General features: G+C 39.8%; 1 protein-coding gene across 5 annotated transcripts in view; it reads right to left on the bottom strand.

Annotated features, from left to right (window-relative positions):
- Positions 1 to 1,123: 1,123 nt before the first annotated feature.
- Positions 1,124 to 18,858, bottom strand: part of tafa5l (TAFA chemokine like family member 5, like) — a 45,023-nt gene continuing 27,288 nt past the window's right edge. Inside the window, exons 4-6 of one of the 5 annotated variants that reach the window (XR_007887730.1) lie at positions 16,657 to 16,728; positions 5,440 to 5,483; positions 1,124 to 3,033 (exon numbers count right to left, since the gene is read on the bottom strand). Coding sequence is in view for 2 of the 5 variants with exons in the window: in XM_051425720.1 (XP_051281680.1) it covers positions 5,460 to 5,483 (24 nt within the window). In the remaining 3 variants the exon portion in view is untranslated. Of the gene's footprint in view, positions 3,034 to 5,435; positions 5,484 to 16,656; positions 16,732 to 18,858 lie in introns of all 5 variants that reach the window. The other 4 variants (XR_007887729.1, XR_007887728.1, XM_051425720.1 and 1 more) reach the window with 4 other exon arrangements.

The raw sequence follows: 18,858 nt of genomic DNA on the forward strand, positions 1-18,858 counted from the left end.
AGATGGTGACCCATGTACCGAGGCTGAGTCCTTGCTGCAGCTGCCCAGGGTTCGGATCGGACGGCCCTTAGCTGCATGTCATCCCCTCTCTCTGCCCCCCTTTCCTGTCCATCTTCAACCGTCACTATAATAAAGGCAAAAAAGCCCCAAAAAATATTCTTTAAAAGTTCCAATTGAATGAAGGGATTTTTTCCAAAAACCTTCCCAAGAAATTATAAGAAATATATGGCCCTATAAAAGTATTACCGGTAAGTTATAAAACAATTCATGATGCACTGTGCTGTTATGAAAAATGTACTCCACACTTACTGACTGCTGTTATATTTCAATACCCGCACTTTGTGTGTTATTCTTCAATAACCATGCCCCACATTTTGGACTATCCTGTGGGCCTGTGGCAACTTTTATAGTGTAATATGCTTCTGTTATGATGCATTATGCAATATCTACATTATCATACATCACACATAGGCCTCAAAATGTTACCCAGTTTCATTTTAGAAGAAAACCTTATTAGTTTTTTTTATAGTTCCAGTTTGTCTTAGATACTGTCGCAGTGTCATGTTTGAAAAATAATTGGCAAGTAGTTTCAACCAAAGCTTCTTTCAAAACAAGGACAGCGTAAAATATAGATATAAAATATTTATAGACATTTGAGGAACACAAAAGGAATTTATAGTCCTGACAATTTAAGGACACTCCCTCAGTTTGGGGTCCTATATAGTCCACAACAGTGCACCAGAGCAGTGCTAAAACTTGCATAACCCTTTTTGATGATATGTGCTTGTATAAATGCCTACCTACTGTCAGATTTTGACATTTCTTAGACACCGTTACATGTAGAGGAGAAGGTCTAGATATTTAGTTATACCTGTTCTTATTTAGACTTTGACTTAAATCGAGATCTACATTGCCACTGCCCTGCTGAGTGTGACTGCATCAGCCGTTCCTGCATTAACAGTGACTCAAATCAAAGGGACAATTTATTTACGGTGAGTGCTAACCAAAGAAGCGATAAATAAAGGCAGCATGAAATCAAAGGTATGGGATCAGGTGGAAATTGGTATTTTCTCACTACACAAACCACTGTTGACCTGGAAAACACTCACACATACACACCAAATACACACTCCGCAGCTCCCGGGAGCGGACGCTCTCTTTATATCCTCAAATGCATACATTAAGATGGAGATGTACAGGAGTTTTTAGTACAAAGAAATGAAAAAACAGCGTGTAGACACATTAACAGGAACAGCTGTACAAAATAATGTAATCTATTGCAATCGCCCTGCAACAGGCACTACCTCTGTGAAGATGATTTTTTTTGAGACTGCATCAGAGAGACGTTAATTCATTTTGCAGTAGCTTGTTGTGTTGTTGTATTTGGATTGTGTTTTATCATATTCTGTGTTTTTGCAAATATCTTACTGGTGTTCGTGTTATTGTGTCCACCTCTTGTACGAGAAGAATACCTCTTGTGCTCCTCCATTTCTTTATCTCCTCTTGGAATGAGACCCACAGAACATAAAATACATTAATTGAATATATATATATATATATATATACACAGAATTTCAAATATATCAAGCATCTGAAATCAGCAAATAGCACTTCCAGCTGGCCAAAACATTTCATATCAAAATATAGTCAATTTAGACAAGTATTCGGAATACAATTAATCACACATGAATTGATTTTTAATCACAGAATTTAACTTATGTGACATACTGTAGGTCTGCCCCCAGTTTCAATAATATTTCCCGCCCAATATAAATATCTATATACTAAAGAAAACATGAGAAAGAAAAAACAAGGATTCATCTGTGAAGATTCAAATGAGATCCAACATCTGTAAAAATCACAAATGTTTCTTTTGCCAGATGGTGAGCTCTGGTCTGGGCGTGTCTCAAAAATATACAAGAGTATGAATAATGCATTGGATATGACTTATTTCACAGTGTATCTCTGGATGTGCACGCACACTCACACAAAGGCACACAAGCATACACACTCACACACACACAAATTCAGACAAGGACAGATGCAGACATGCACACACACACACACACACACACACACACACACACACACACACACACATACAGACACACAAAGTATAGACCAATAAAATGAGCCAGGGGTCCACATTTGCTAAATGCTCCCGGTGGTGTGTACAAGATGTGTGAGGTTCATTGACAAAAACTACTCTTCTAGTCTATGTTGGCACCACATAAAAAACATAAGTTATAAGCTAAATTGTCCAAAATGTCCACATTTCACCATTGTGACCACTGAGGAACGACAGTCAACTCATCTCTGTCGTCTCTTCTGTGACATTCCAATAGACTTTTTTTTTTTCACAATGTCCGTCCCGTCTATGTATGCAGAGGTTTTTGGAGGCTAAGGCCATGTAAAGTTTCACCCAGCCAAATGAGAGAAAGGTTTTAAAGTCTAGAATCCAATGGACGATGTGGCCCGGCTCAACCTCTGTAAAGTCACGACTCTTTAGCAGCGAGCTGTCATTAAAGAAAGTTGGCTGGAATAAAACCCTGGACGGCTTCATAGCGGGGATAGTAAAGAAGATGAAGGGGCTGACTTTTGAAAGACCTTCTGACTAAAGTCTAAATCAAGCCACAAAGGTTCCAAAAAGTCTTCAAGGAGCCGTCCCCTGCAGACCTGATGTCGGATAACAAAGACAAAAAAAAGGTAATGTACTTCAATGAATATTCCACTGCCCTGTTAATAATTGTTCCTCACAGGGATTTTGTTCTGTGATGTGTCCATAAATTTGGCTGCGGTGAAATTTCAATGCCGATGGTGTTCCATGCTGCTCACTTGAGACTTCTCAGAGTTCTCAGGAGTGTCTGCTGAGAGTCTTTCGCTGTGGTGTCTGGAGAAGCTCTGGGTTATTTTCTTTTTTTAAATTGAAGGTTGAGTCTGGTGTAAAGTTTGGGAGCCTTGTTGGTGAATGGAGACAATGTTCTGGTGTAGTGATAGGTCTCAGTTCCTTTTGTAGCGTGGATGTCAATGAACCTGCGGAGGAATGGAAGAAAAAGAGAAGGAAAACATGGTTTCATGAGCCACGCACCCTGTTATGTAAATGAGCTGATAATGTTACATGTTGGTCTTACATCGGAATAAGCGCCCGAGTCACGTTAATGTAAAAGTCATGATGGCAATCTTACTAGGTCAAATGTAGTTGACATTTCAGTAACATTTTCTGTAACACAACTCCGATACCATCACAGTAACATAAAGGTTACTGCGACACTAGACAAGGTCAGGGAGATTAAATGCCCATGTTTCAGCCTTCTTAAGAGAAATGTAATACATTTATTTAATTACTTAACTATTATTTCTAAAATCATGCAACCACTACAATAAAGACTTTTTTAATTTGTCTACCTTAATGAAGCAGAGTGCCTTGACTTTTTTGGGAGACACGGATTGCCTACCTTTGCAACAGGAACAATCCAAGAAGCGCTTCCTGATTTGTTTTTTTAATCAAAAATAAAATCACTTTAATAAACCACAAATCACAGAATGAAACCATTTTAATCTGTTGAGGATATTATTTTCCGTTACCCTCACAGTGCAGGGCAAGGAAAAAAAGAAACCACAACCACAGTAATAATCAGACTAGCACCCCCTCCCTGTATTTTCAATTTTCATCTGTGCCAGCTTCAGCTGAATACTTTACATACAGCATGTGAGCTAATTAAGAATTAAGTGAAAGCCACAAATTAATGCTTGTCATTCTATGCTCGTGCACTGTTGAATATTATGAAACCGGCACTACTACTTTCGGCACATTTCACCACTTTATGTAATAAATGGTGGACTGAGATGAGAAAGATTATGATGCGTCCCTAACACTTGCGATGGCCATTAATTAAGGCTTCAACTATAAAATAGGTTTTAAAATCCATCAGTAATGAGGAGGAAAAACACTTCTCTATCTTGATGTTACTTTTTAACTCAGCACTGTTTGTAAGAGGGCCAGTTGCTACCTTTCATGCACGAGCTGCCACATATGGCGCTAGCACTGTGGTTCTTACCATCAGGGTCTGAATAATGCTGAACATTTACATAATGGACACATGTCTGATTGACAAAAAGCCATTACTTAAACAGCAATTTGACATATTCCATGCCTGAAAGAGGCTTTATCTGAGGCCAATGTAGCTGTAGCTCCTTTTTTTGCACAATTTCATGTATTTAACAAACAAAATTTTATGAATGATTCTTTATGTGGAATGCATTTCACCTCAAGTGAAATTCTGCAGTTAATGACATAATTTAGCCAATCATTTGATCAAGAAACCCATTTGAATGATAATACAACTCTGCCATGAATATGTTATATGGATAAATCCATAAATGTTAATACATAAATGATCCAGGGTGACAGTGGACAAATGTGACACCCAGGACTGCCCATATAAATCATTCAGACACTTAAATATGAGTTGGCAAATCCACACAGAATTGCACAAATTCCCAGGGCTGGCAAATAAATATTTATGACGCCCCCAATTCCCCTTTTCTCCCTGTCCTTGGTAATTGTGCGTGATTCATTTTGTTTTCTCGGTGGAAGAGGGAAAATCAATCTTAGAATATTGGCTAGGAGACATAAAGCATGCAGATTCCAAATGCCTGCGGTTTTGCAGAATATAAAAGCTTCATAGATACTCAGTCAATGTTCTTCGGAAGGGAATTCAGTTTAATCTTTAGTATATTTCCTTGTTTTTTAGAGAAAAGAAAAATGTTTGTGGAAGTGAAGTTAAAACCTACGAGCAGAGTCAGGCTAGCCTGCTCCTGGCTCTGGTTTATCCACCGACTTTTAATAAAGGGATATCGACTTGAGGGATTGTAAGGCAGGTATCTTAGGAATCTGTTACCATGACATTTAGAAAGATTTTTTTCAATTCTCCCATTGGCTCCCATTCATATCTGTTTTCTACCTCTGTCCACTTGAAGTAGCCTCTCCCTTTGATGTAACAACAGTGGGGCTTTTTAGTTTCCAACCTTATGCATTTCAAAACTTCCAATAACCCCCTTTGATTTAATTTCTTTTCTTGTATAGATACATCAAAGTGACTGCATCCTGAGGAATGGTACTATTCCATTGTGTCTTCTCCTAGTCCTGGATGATCTTTATTTAAACTAACTTTAAAGCAGTACTGGATAAAATACATGAATAGACACTAATGTCTGATTCATTCCAGGTCTGGGCTACACTGAACCTTTATGCAGCTTAGAATTGAGGCTAGGTTTCTGCTGTTCGTCAAGTTCCCCTTAAAAAGTTATTATTTCCACTCTCTACAGGATGGGGCAATCAAAATGTCTTTAGTTGCTTGTATGCTGACGTGAACCGGAGCAGGGTTATGCGCTCAGTATGCAAATTAGAAGGAAATACATCATATAAAACTCACATACTTGCTGTTTTCCTCTGCATCCTACGACGGCTCCTTGGGCAAAGGCTGGGGAAAAAAGAAAGTAGAAGGTCAGCGTCAGTGGAACAGAGGGCCAGCCTTCACTAACGTTTTATTCAACTTTCCCTGAGCATATTGGCCTTGGACGCAGAGCAGCATATGTCCATTTAAAAGCACAGATGGCGTGTCTTCCAATTATATCTAAGGCAAGATGACGGAAGCTGAAGGTTATTTTGTTCCCTCCCAGTTTTTATGACCTCTGAGGACGCCGCTTCTCTCCTCGACCAGAAAATACGAGCGAGTAATGGGCACCTCATCATCTGCGTTAACGAGTGAGAGACCTTTCCTTTTCTCCATCAATGGCATCACACAGACAGAACATTTTATCACATTAGCTGTGGGGCAGGGGGATGTGTTCCACTTTGTTTCTCTGTGAGCAACAACTTCTTGCCTCCTACATTCATCTTTAGGAGAGGCACATGAAAACACGCTGTTTTCCCCTTGACCGGAGGAAGAAAACAGCTCCCTTGCCTTCTTAATATTGGTGAATGAGCCACTTTTGTGTAGATAATGACTCGGCTAATCATAATCAAGAAGCTAATGGTCTGTTTAGCCAATCAGAGGAGCCAAGGCGAGACGGCTGTCTGGGCAGCACATTGGCATTCCCAGCAGCCTCTGCTCTCCTCTCGGCTGTGCCAGGCTATCTGCAGCAGTGAGGCTGACTTGGTATTCTGCTGCCCACCCAGTCCCTGTTGTCCTGCGCTCTGTCGCTCTGTCTGTCTGACCGGCCGACTGGCCCTGGTGCTGTCGAAGAAATTCAGTCCTCTGAAGAGGCGCTGATCCATCACACCTCTCCAGCAGCATGTCATCTAAATGCTAAGTACTTCCACTGCATCTTTAAATCAAAACAAGAAAAGAAATGAGCACGGGGGGCGAGCGGTTGGAAGGGATAAAAGCTTATAAGGGCACAATAGAATCTGCCGAGCAAACCCTTAGCTTTTTGATTACATTCATTTTCGAGGGAAAGGAAATGTGGGAGAGGAGAAAGTGGGCGAGAGGAATGTGCATGAGGAACCCAGAGACCTTGTTATCCCTTCAAATGTACAAGGAAAAAAGAGAAAGCATAGTTATTGATACACCCGCCCCAAAGGTTCCTTCAAAGAAAATAGTATGTTGTTTGATTTCTTTCCAAAAAGCATCATGAATGTACCCTAGCTTCTCCCACAATACAACCCCCCCTCACCCTCACCTCGCTGCCTCTGTCGGACTCCTTGCTATTGATTGGAGGGATACTTGAAGTCGGAGCAGAGTGCTGAGGCGGCAGAAGCGGCCGGCACTATTAACTGCTCTTACTAATTAAAAGGGTAACAAGGTGAGTTTGGCCCCACGGGACGAACTGTGCAAGAGACGGGGGCGGCTGTTTGCCTGCCATGCACACCGGTAAACAGTGCTCACCGCCTATGGTGTTTACAAGACAGGAATCCAAGGACATCGAAGACATATTCATCTCCCGCTGGCACGAGGGATGAGAGAGATTCACAGATAAGGAGTGGAGAGAGAGAGAGAGAGAGAGAGAGAGAGAGAGAGAGAGAAAGCATGGAGCACACTAATAAGCGCTATGCTAATTGCTTATGTTGCATTGAAATTGAAACATTTGGACCTTGTCTCTGAGCTCGGGGTGCCCTCGTTTCATCGTCACTTGTAAACATTGAGCACTGTGCATAAATGATAAAGTTTCACAGTTCAAATGAGGTGCACATGCCTGAATTTTTGAGAGAGTGCCAGTGGAGATTGGCAAAAATATTAAGGGATTCAATTAACTTCCTTCCTTATCATCAACTCAACATATTTTAGGATCAAAGTATTTTTAAGATACAGTACGCCTCACATTACACAAATAAAATCCTCAGCCAAGGTAGCATTACAACTCCCAGAAATCTTTGTAGCTGAGAGGAAAAGCCACTGCAGGTACAACAGACAGCTTGTTTGCTCAGTGCTCAGGGGGAAACAAAGCAGAGACTGCATATTTGGTAGCACTTCAAGCCGCAAAATTCTCACCAGCAGCCCACCCAGCCATTACGGAGACAGGCGCTGCGCCATCACTGCAGTAACTAAAAATCTTTCCCCGGGGTCTCTCCTAACAAGTGGACTCCTGCACAGGACTTAGTTGGTTTCATCAACTGGAGACTCATAGAGGTCCCAGTCATTACCAGCCACTAGAACTGCTGTTGTTATTAAGCTAACAAGCACAGCTATAGTCTACTGAAGATCCTGAGTGGATGCTTTATGCCCAGAGAATGAGCCTGATGTACAAAAGCATCAGAGCATCAGACCAAGAGCTGTCTCAGAGGAACAAAACCAACATTACCGTAGTTACAAAGCATGTGCTTGTATTTTCTGCTTTATTTTTGTGAAGGTCACTACAAAAAAGAGTTCATGTCCTTTACTGAAGTAAAAGTAACACTATGATAGTGTGACAATAGTCTCACGTCTCAAGGAAAAATCCTGCATGAAAACGTATTCCTTCCAAGTTTCAGCTCTTTAAAGCTTTGGTGTGTAACTTTTAGGATAATCTATTGCAAGAAATGGAATATAAAATTCATAACTGTGTTTTCATTAGCGTATAATCACCTGAATATAAGAAGCATTATGTTCTCCTTAGAATGAGCTCTTTATATCTACAGTAGAGGTGGGCGATATATATCGTTTGCGATAATATCATTGTTGTTTTGACGATGTGCAAATTTCCATTATCGAGTATTTATATTACTTTGCCAAAAATATTGACAATATTAACACGCGGAAACTCCTCACATCCACTTAATACACGGTGCAGCAAGGCTCTCTACAGCGTGGCAGGATTCAGTCATACGACTAGTGGGCCTACGTGACCTCTCGCTAGCATCCTCCTTGCAACAGTTTAGCAGCGCTTTGTGATGGTAGAGGGAAAATGCAAGCACCTCCAGTCCCTGAAACTACAGGTACTTCAGATGATTTAGTGCCGAGACGTGGGTCTACCTCTCTGGCATGGAAATGGTTTGGTTTCGAAAAGACTGATAAGGGTCTGTGTCCACCAAACACGTTTTTAGTGCTAGCAGCGCCTATTTTGAATACAAATCCTATGAGCTTCAGCGTTCAGAGCCCTAAGCGCCTTCAGCGGTAAAAAGATGCAGAGACGTTTTTTTAGCGCAGCGCTCAGAGCGCTTCAAGTTGAAATCTGTTCAACTTTTAACACCGCTGGGCGCTCCGAAAATGAGTTTTTGAGCACACAAGCACTAACTCAGACAGTTCCAATCACATTTTAAAGGATATTGACTGATTATCGTTATCGCCAAAATCCCCAAAAATAACCATACCATATTTTTTGCCCATATCGCCCACCCCTAATCTACAGACGTTGTGGGCTGCCTCCTATGGAGTCTGCCATATTGAGCCGCCATGTTTCTACAGTAGCTCAGAAGGGACAAACTATTTTTTATTTAACTATGGATCATGTACATTTAAAAAGTTTTGCTGACCGTCTTTGGATGTTTTTGTTCCAGGTGACACATTTCTGTGCGGTATGAAAATCAATACACAGGCTCTTGAAACTGACTTCAGGTGTGTGATCATTGCATTGAATATCAAAGTCTGCATTCCTTTTTTAAATGTTACATTACTGGTGCATAATAATTCAGTTTAAGCACAGATTAATTTAAAAAGTCAGCAGTGCAAAACAATAATGTAACTTTGACAAAAATGAATGCAGACTTGATGTTCATTGTGATGGATTATGCAATTCAAGCAAGTTTCAAGAGCCTGCGTATTGATTTTCATACTGAAAGAAATTAATGGAAAGCAAGGATGTCTGGAATGGAAGGAAAAACACATTCAAATTTGTAAAACACAGCAGCTTGGTTTAGTGGTGATGTAAAGTGTTTGTGGTAAATCAGGTAAAGCATACAAAACCACTGCTAGTAAAACTATTATCGCCAAAAGGTACTTTTGTATCCAAAGCACAAATACTTATTATAATGAATATTATATTATTATGTGTATTAAAAATTCTAATTATTATCACTGATGTATTAACATTGCATTTTAATATTGTAGCTGGTCAAAGTGAAGTCTATTCTTTAGGTATTTATACACTACTGGGTGGTTTAATCTAAAACAATGCATATTTTATAATTTGACTATATTTAGTTCATTACATCCAGGCCAGGTAATAGTATAACAGTATAGCTCTAAAATAAATGTTGTGGACAACACGTGGTCATATGAAATTTTACGTAGTAGTATAGTAGGTATAGCATAAAACATAAAACTGAACAAATTCACCAAAAGTATCTCAAATTATACTTTGCTTTCCACCACTGAAAACAGGTCTGGGGTTATGTTTCCAGGGTGACAACGGCATCTAAAACGGGACAAAAATGTTAGATTGCGGCTGGCTGAATCATTGGTAGCAGCACTAAATAATTTATTAAAAAACACATAAACAAAAGATCCAAAGGGCACAACAAGCATCAGAGCTTTGAAATAGAATGCTGTTGAGCATGCCTGAACGTGTCCAGTCTGTAGACAGGCTTTCTGCATTACTTATTACGAAAACCCCGTGTTGAAACGTGGCCCATGGCTCTGACAATTTCACACCAGACGAAGCTCTGGAGACAAGCATTGTGCAGGGTAAAACACAAATGGCAGTTCAAAGCCTGGCAATGACAGAACTTGAAATAGGGGAGCGGGGTAAAATGTGCTGAACGTGACAGCAGAAGGGACCACATTCACTCCGGGTCTCCGACAGAGAAGAGAGGAGGGCAACATACGCCTGGCGAAGGCAAGCTGAAAAAAGAACTCTTTTAATAGATGATGGTAGCATCAGAGGACATAAAAAAAGAAACAATATGTTGCTTTTTTTTACGCCATGTGAATGAACACCAAAGGAAACATTAGATACTGTAAATGTAATCATGAAGCTCCCTGCAGTATGTCCCTTAACACAACACAGGTGATAACACAAATGAAAAAAGGGGAATGGAAAGGTGGGCTTGGTTTAGCCGTTTCTCCCTTTTTCTGAACATCTCTATCAATCTAACCTATTTCAATATATTTTCTGCATCAGTCCACACGCTATCTCCTCAAGACTGATGAGCATGCCACAGCATCCGACAAACAGATGAGTTGAAACCAAGGGAGTGCATTTTTCTTTTCAGCTTGATAAATAGAAGATCTGTAAATGAGACTGAAATAAAGAGTATATTTGCTTATCCAGCGTAACCTCTGTGTACTCTGTGTATGTTTGTCAAGGGGCACGCGCGTTGCCTGAATGTCAGTCATTTTATAAATGTACATCAAAATGCAAAGCGGCCTGGCTATAGGGTGTTATCTCTGTAGATCCAGAGAGATGCAATATGACAGGAGTACTGTCAGTCAGAGGTGAGCCAGTTAAACATAAAAGCTGGACTTTTTGTCTGATGTATGTATCAAAGAAAGGATGGTGGTGCATTCAGGCCAGATTAACAATGAATTAAAAATAATAGTCTAATTTAATTGCAGATTTGCATCTCTCCTGGCAGATACTGCTCCAGTAAAAGTAAAACTCTGCTTCTTTCAACTCTACACCGCTGAAATAGATTCTATTAGCTGTGCACGATTGGTGGAATTTACTTGCTGGTGCACAGAATTGAATAATTTCAACTGCAAATGAGTCAGAAAGCCAGCAGAGCATTGAAGGACACGGTGCACAGCATGCATATCTAATACTTAAAATATACTCTGGCCTGGTTTTTTCAATGCATTTTGAAGATGGAAACATTTCTCTAATGACCTCCAGTCCTGATTTACTCGCTAATATTTTCCCACTGTTGAAGAAGCAAGACCATTTATAACACATACTTTTACTTAGGGCCCATTTTTACTGTCCGTATTCTTCAGAGCCTGGAGTACAAGGAGTTACAATTCAAGAAACAACCTACTTTACTTCTCTCATTATGCATTATATTTAGGCTAAATAAATGCTGCTGGTCATAGTGCTAGAGCACCTAATGAAAGCGATTTTGCTGTCATAGACCACCTTTACCTAAAGATGGTATCCGCTGAGAGTACAAATCTGTTTGCACGTGGTTCAGAAGGCAGCTCTGTGAAAAATAAAATAGTTGTAAAAGAACAAAAAGCAACAATTTACATAACCTGAATAAATACACTGAAATCATATAAAAGATAAGTGCAAAGTCACATACAGACGGTACACGCTAATGCAACTGCAAATTAGGCTGAAAGCCAAAAGAGCACTGAAGGACCTCTTGAAAAATAGATTTTATTCTCAGTGGGATGAGCTGTTTAGATAAAGATTTGTTGAATCAAAAGAGAGAATGGGACTATAAAAATGAAATCAGATTTACAGATAAAAGATTGGACGCTGATGTGACCCGTCAGCAGCAGCAGAATATAGGCTTTTCAGCCTCATCTTTTGAAAACATTTTCTTCAGTACCGACTGCAGAATTATAATTTTTTCATTAGCGCAGAGCCAACAGTGGTCACAGGTTGTTTCCAATGCTGTTGTGAGACATAAGTCTGTGCAAAATGCTATTTTGTGGCTCACATGTAAATCATATATATATCACATGCAGATTAGTGGTTTAAATATAACACACAAACACTTTTTAAGACAGAACAGCTCTTCAGGTAATAAATCAGTAGAGCAAAGGCACCGCAGTTTTTCTAGTTGACTAATGTTGTATTTGGTTTGAACTGGATGTGTTGCATCAGCAGCAAGTAAGCAATGTGTATGAGAACTATGTGAGTGTCTGCATTTTTTTCATTTCAGTAGCATATTGAAAAAGAAGAAATTCAAGCATGTAGCCAGTATAAGCCTACTTTACAAAAAACTTAAAAAAATAAAAATGATGTTTATCAATAATAACACAAACACACACACACACACACACACACACACACACACACACACACACTCACACACACACACACACACACACACACACACACACACACACACACACACACACACACACACACACACACACACACACACACACACACACACACACACACACACACATACATACATACATACACAACCTCCATGCCAAATGTTAGCCTACTAGGGTGCAAACTGTGGCAACCAAAGGAAAGAATTTTTGGTGGACTGACATAGATTTTGAAGCTAAATTGTGAAATGATGTCACTGGCATATATTAGAGTACATCAGTCGTTTTGGCTTTGCACCTGAGACTCAATTTAGAACCTTACTGCTTCCTGTTTATTCTTACCTGGACACACACATCCTTTTCCATCCTTTACACTAAAGTTACTGAGCCGACCAGAGGTCTGTCACCTCTAACTCGACTCTTCAACCTCACCAACTAATCAACAATTCACTTCAAAAAGCCGCTCGCAAACAGTTGCGTTGCTGACAGAGCCTGGGAGTGTGTTGCGTTGCCTTTGAGAAGCAAGCTCATTAGAAGTCTGTCTCTGGTCAGATGGGTTGCCAGCACAGCAGTGACCATGGTGACACATGACTTGGCTGCCTGGACGTTTGTTGTAGACATTGGAGCCTTTATAACTGAGGTGCTAGCAAGTGTTACATAACGACACTGTGGAATAATCATCTGTCCCTGTAATTCTCTCAGCTCTTTCATAAGAGGTGAGAATTTCATAACTAGACAGGAACACTTGTATTGATGTGGTGCCATAAATCCAGTTTTTCTGCCTGTTTTGCCAATCTCCATCACAAATGTAACATTTTCTATTCAAACACCTGTTTCCTTTTTTCTGTCTTTTCATAAAAGCACACCTTTAACTTCATTTTCTCCTGTACAAATCAAGATTTTGTGTCAAATGGCATCCTTTCAAAAAGCCTGCAGAGCTAAGTGGCTATGATGTCTTCATGTTTACAGCAGCACTGGCAGGAATACACACACTCCACTAGCTTTTTGCCCTGGCTCATGCTGGAACAAAGAGCACATAGCTGGAGGAGGGCCACCAGAGCAGAAAAAAAAAAGAAAATGATGAAAAAACATGATGCAAGCCTCTCTGACCTACTGGGTTGCACTGTGTGTGCCTGTCTGTCTGTATGCTGTTCATTTCGCAAACTCTCCTTCGTTTGGCAAAAAACGCCCAACTGCAACTGTTCTGTTTCTCTCCAGGCGAAACACTAGCTGAGCAGTGGCATTTGTTGTGTGGGTGTAGGAAGATTTTTTTTTTTTTCCTACTGTCGAGAATTGTCTGCGGGGGGGAGTACACATGAAACCGCAGTCTGAATATGATCAAATCGGGTTTCAAGTGCTTACATTTCATAATTTAAGCTCCCTCTAGCTTGTGAAGTAACATTTGAAGCGCAGAACATAATATTTGGGAAAATAGTCCGGCCTTTTCCTGCACTGAAGAAGCATTTCTGAGCATAGTTTGATTTTGAGCCCATCACTTGATTAGCAAAGGCTGATAATAGAGCTCAGTAGTGCTCTCAACAGGGCTCTCACCAAGCAGGGAGCAAGTGATGCAATCTTCCTCTTGCTCGCCTGAAAGGAGAAAAATTATTTTACTGTCCTGAATTCAGCCTGTCTCTCTTGTCAATTTTCCACCTGACGGCCATTTCCGCCCTACGCGCACTTGCACACATCCAACACACAACTGTTCTCTTGTAACCTAGCAATTCACATCCATACCCCCCACTCCCCTTCCCCCTTGTCAAGTGCATGAAACCGACCTCATAACACCCCGCCCCACCCCTCAAGAATTGCGCTTTCCACCTCGGAGAATATCATATGTAGACCTTTCAGCGGCTCACTAGTGAAGACAAATTGCTAGCTTGTTTGGGGGGGCCTCCAGAGAGTGATTCATATTAATGGCTAGCTGGCAGTAGAGAGCGGGCTGCATATGCAAACTCCATTAGCAGGTTAGGCTGGAGTGTGTGACCTGGCAGTGCCACCGTGAGCTGCACACACAGGAGGACGAGCTGCGGAGAGGAGGCTGTGTTTGGAAAGAGTTGCAGCTGCAGGAGAATGCGTCTACACTATGTCTGTGTGTGTGCGTTTGTGCGTGCGTGTGTGTGTGTGTGTGTGTGTGGTGCAGTTAGACTGGTATCACTTTATCATGATATCAGGTTGATGTTGGTGTTAAGACATTTATTATCATATTTATTGTAAAACTGGTTGGTCTCACAAAGCGCTTAACCTGAACTGACTGATTATATTTATTATTATCTATTTAATTTAAATTAAATATGTGACTTTCTTTTTTTGTTTTAATGGACAACAGACATCAAGAAATTAAAAAATGGACTTAAATAAAAAAAATGTAAAGATTTAAGTTGCACACTTTATTGATTATTTTTACAACAATAAGCAAAAACATACAAATCTGGTCTATTGACACATTCATCCCTTGTTCATATTTCCCTATTTTTCCATTGTACTAACACTTTGTGAAAGTTATACATACTGCTATGTACAGAAGGCAGAGCAGTGGGTGGTTATATATTAGCAGCTAATTAATTAATTAAATATTAATCAAGACGAAAAGTGTATAATAAAGCCCTTTTAGCTGGACTAACTAAACAACATACATCAAGTTGTCAGTAATCGGCACTTGAGGGAAAGGCCACGGAGTTGTTCGAATCAGAGGATTTTATCCCCCTCAGAGCATGAAAGTGCTTTATTAAAATAATAGAAATCTGCCTATTTGATTGCAAGCTTTCTGGTATGCAAAGTTTAGGAAAAAACAGTGCAAGAGGAAAGATTAGTAGGTCATATATTTAGGGAATCATATCAGGAGTCTGGGGGTCATAGATGTCAAGGTACAGGGTATTCCATCCAATAATTGTTTAGATATCTTTGTCCAGACCAAGGTGATGGGCAAATTGATCCCCAATGCTATCAGGGCACAATGATCAGCATTACGGCTTTAATTAATTCCAACAGCACTCAATATAAAGAACAAACTCTAAATGTCAGTGAAAAAAGGAAACAAAAGCATGCTACATCTGAAAAATAACAGATGACAGCCGAGATGGTTCCCTAGAGGAAGATACATATATATGTTTTTTTTTTTTAGTTACATAACTCAGCTGCTCAATTAAGGAACATTGTTGAAAAATGCACAAGCAAATGTTTCCATCAAAACTAAATAAGCGGTTGCAGAAAGTTATTTTCAGATTTTATTCAAGTCGATAGTTGTTGATATTTTCCCAGGTAAACTTCCGAATACATCATATGTATGAAAACATTCAGCATAAACTTAATAGTTCTGAATGTAAAGTGTGAATGTCAGTAGGCAACATCAGCTTTTTTCCGATGTGTCAGAATTATTTAATCAACATTTTATATCATCTCATTGTCAGGTTGTAGCTACAGCACAGCTTGTGTGCATTAATTAGGCTGCCACTCAAAATGGAACTGTTTTTGCCATCTCAGATCTCAGCTGAATCTTTAAGTCATTTTTACCTTTAGTCACAACTGTTGACGGTTGAACTTTAATAGATTTGGTAAGCAAATTCCTGACTAGATGGATTTGGAGTTCATAAAATGCAGCCCTACTCTATTATGTCTACATGATATTAGCAGTATAATGTATGTTTTATTAGATGCATGATCTGCCACCATCAGGTACATTTGTCACTTTATTCTAGTGGCTAAAGCCTACGCTTCACAGCATGAATAACGAGCACATTATCAGCTTTCAGAAACCCACATTGTCACACTGAATGCTCCTATGTAATGTGATTATGTACATATGAAGACAGAGTCACTCACAATTAAAACTCGCTCTCTACACTCACAGATACTTGCACACAGATGTGGACAGCCGGCGCTTTGCCAGTGGCCGTGCGACAGCCAGGCCCTCTAGCCTCTAGTTTCCTCTCTCTCTCTCTCTCTCTCTCTCTCTCTCTCTCTCTCTCTCTCTCTCTCCCTCTCTCTCTCCACCCTGCTCCCCACACTCCAGCCTGATCAATCCTCTTTATAGATTTCTCATTTTCATTTATCTCCCAGAATGTGCTTTCCTCCCATTTCAGGGTCTTACAACAAATACCTCTGGATACCTCCACTCTTCTGCTGCCAAGTCCTCCCTATCCCTGCCCTCCCCTCCTCAAAAAACACCAGCGTCACTTGCGATTAACTTCTGCAATAAAATTCTCCTCGGCAACAGCTAATTGTGAATATGCAGTGGAACACATAATTTGCATTTTTGTAAACGTACGGACAAAAAAAGCAAAACACTAACCTAAGTGTGCTGTCAGGGTAGATTACAGCACGGTGGGAATGCGTGCGTGAAATCTGACGCAGCTGCCCAGGGCTGCTGGACGGGAGGAGGAGGCGGAGGAGCGAGAGAGATAAAGAGACAGCAAGTGAGAGAGAGAGAGAGAGATAAAAGAAAGAGAGAGTGAAAATCAACAGACCCAGTCACAGGTTGACCTTTGGCCTTGTGTACCTGACAATGATCAGCAGTCTCTCCTGTTCAGTCCGTCCTGTCATCTCTTGCTGACATCAACATGCTGCATTGTGCTGTTTCACTCGCTCTGTCTCTGTAAGTTACATCCCTCGGCTTCTTCCTTTTGTCTCTCTCGCTTTATTTTGACATCTTCACACCTGAGGCAGATATCTGTGTATTTGCTGCTGTTTGAACAGATTTATTCACTTTATTGAAACAAAGGTAGAAGATCACAAACGAAATAGTCTTTTAGTCTAAAAATGGGATCAGCGGATATTATAAGGCAGATAAGATAATTATACGCCAAATATATGTTGGAGGTGGTTTACAGTGTCAATATAGTCTAAAGGGCTGCCACTCACTTTTTTCATTATTAACCAATTATTTTCTAGATTAATTGATTCATTTAGTCAATATAATGTCAGAAGACAAAAAATATGTCCATCCCAGTCCAAGGTGATGTCAAAGATGTTCAGTTTAATATAATATAAAACATAGAAAAGTCATGAAAACAACACTTTCTCCCATTTTTGCAAGAAAAATTACTTTAACGATGAATCGATTATCAAAATTATTACCGGTTATTCTCCTGGCGATCAACTAATCCATTAGTTTGTAGTTTGTCTGTCAAAAATTTTACATTTCAACTGTAAAATGTCCCATTTCTGCTTCAGCACGTATCTTGGTCACAATTTCTTTAAATTGTAACTAATTTAAGGAATCCTCAACAAACATGCTTGTTTCCCTGATGTGGTTATGTAAACAAATACTGGCCAATATATTGTTAAGCAGATGCTATTAGCACCCAAGTGTCAGTAGCCAACAATTCTATTTTATTTTATTTCAATTACATTTTATTTATATAGCGCCAAATCATAAGAGAACAGAAAAAAACAATGCTATTTTCATCCAAACCATGATCTTCTCCAAAACCTAACCCATTAGTTTTGTTGCCATCACCTAACCAATCTGTGACTGAAAACTGACAATAATAATAAAAAAAAATGAAAATAAGTCAACCAAAGTCAAACCCTTACCCTAATCCATTCCTCCACCACAACCTAAGTGGACTTTGAGGCTATTTATTCTACATCAAAATAACTTCTGTGTGACTATTGTCACCCGGGTGCAAATAGACTATTTATTCATCTTGATTTTATTTTATTTATATAGCAAATCCAAAAACAGAAGTGACCTCAAGATACTTTTTTTTATCTGTGATGTAATGTGGTTTCAGATGGTGACATAAGTAGTTTATCAGGGATAAGCAAACCAGCCGCTACTGAAGGAAACAGAGGAAGCCAAAAAAAAGCTGAGCTGAGTGAACCCAGACATATACATAGAGAGACTAGCGGAGCCAGGGTTAAGAGACAAGGCTAGTGGAACTGTGAGGGAATATAATTGCATCTACTGGAAATTTCAAACATTGATTTAAACCTATCAACAACAAAGGTAATTGATGGAAGATTGCCTGGTATAAAAAGAACAGAGAACTCCTCAATTTCCATCCAGCATAAAGTTGCATAGTGTGAAATTGAACCACACAGCGACAGTGAGACCTGTATCCATGGCGACTCAGCCACTGACCAGGCGAGCATCAGTGCTTTCGCTCGTGGCTTTCAAACACACTCAATAAAGATACTTCCTCATAATTATTATTATTATTATTATTATTATTATAAAAAAATAAAAGATTAAATTAACCAACGCTTTGACTGATAAGGTATGACGGCTTTGTGCTTCCTGTGTAATGTTTCACTGCTGAATCAAAGAAGCAAAGCCTCAGTCAGCACTGCAGCATTGGCAGCTCTGAGGCATTGGATGCATGTTTCACTCTGAGAGGAGCCTACAGAGGACCAGATGACACCATATTGAAGGTTTTAAAAATTTAACATGTTTTGTATTCATTTACATCTCACACAAAGTCAGGGAAAGGTCATAGACTGTTGCCAGCTATTATTATTTTTCTCAGCACGACGCCGACGATCTAAAACG

This window comes from Dicentrarchus labrax, unplaced genomic scaffold (genome assembly GCF_905237075.1).
Source record: "Dicentrarchus labrax unplaced genomic scaffold, dlabrax2021, whole genome shotgun sequence".
NCBI classification, from domain to species: Eukaryota; Metazoa; Chordata; class Actinopteri; family Moronidae; genus Dicentrarchus; species Dicentrarchus labrax.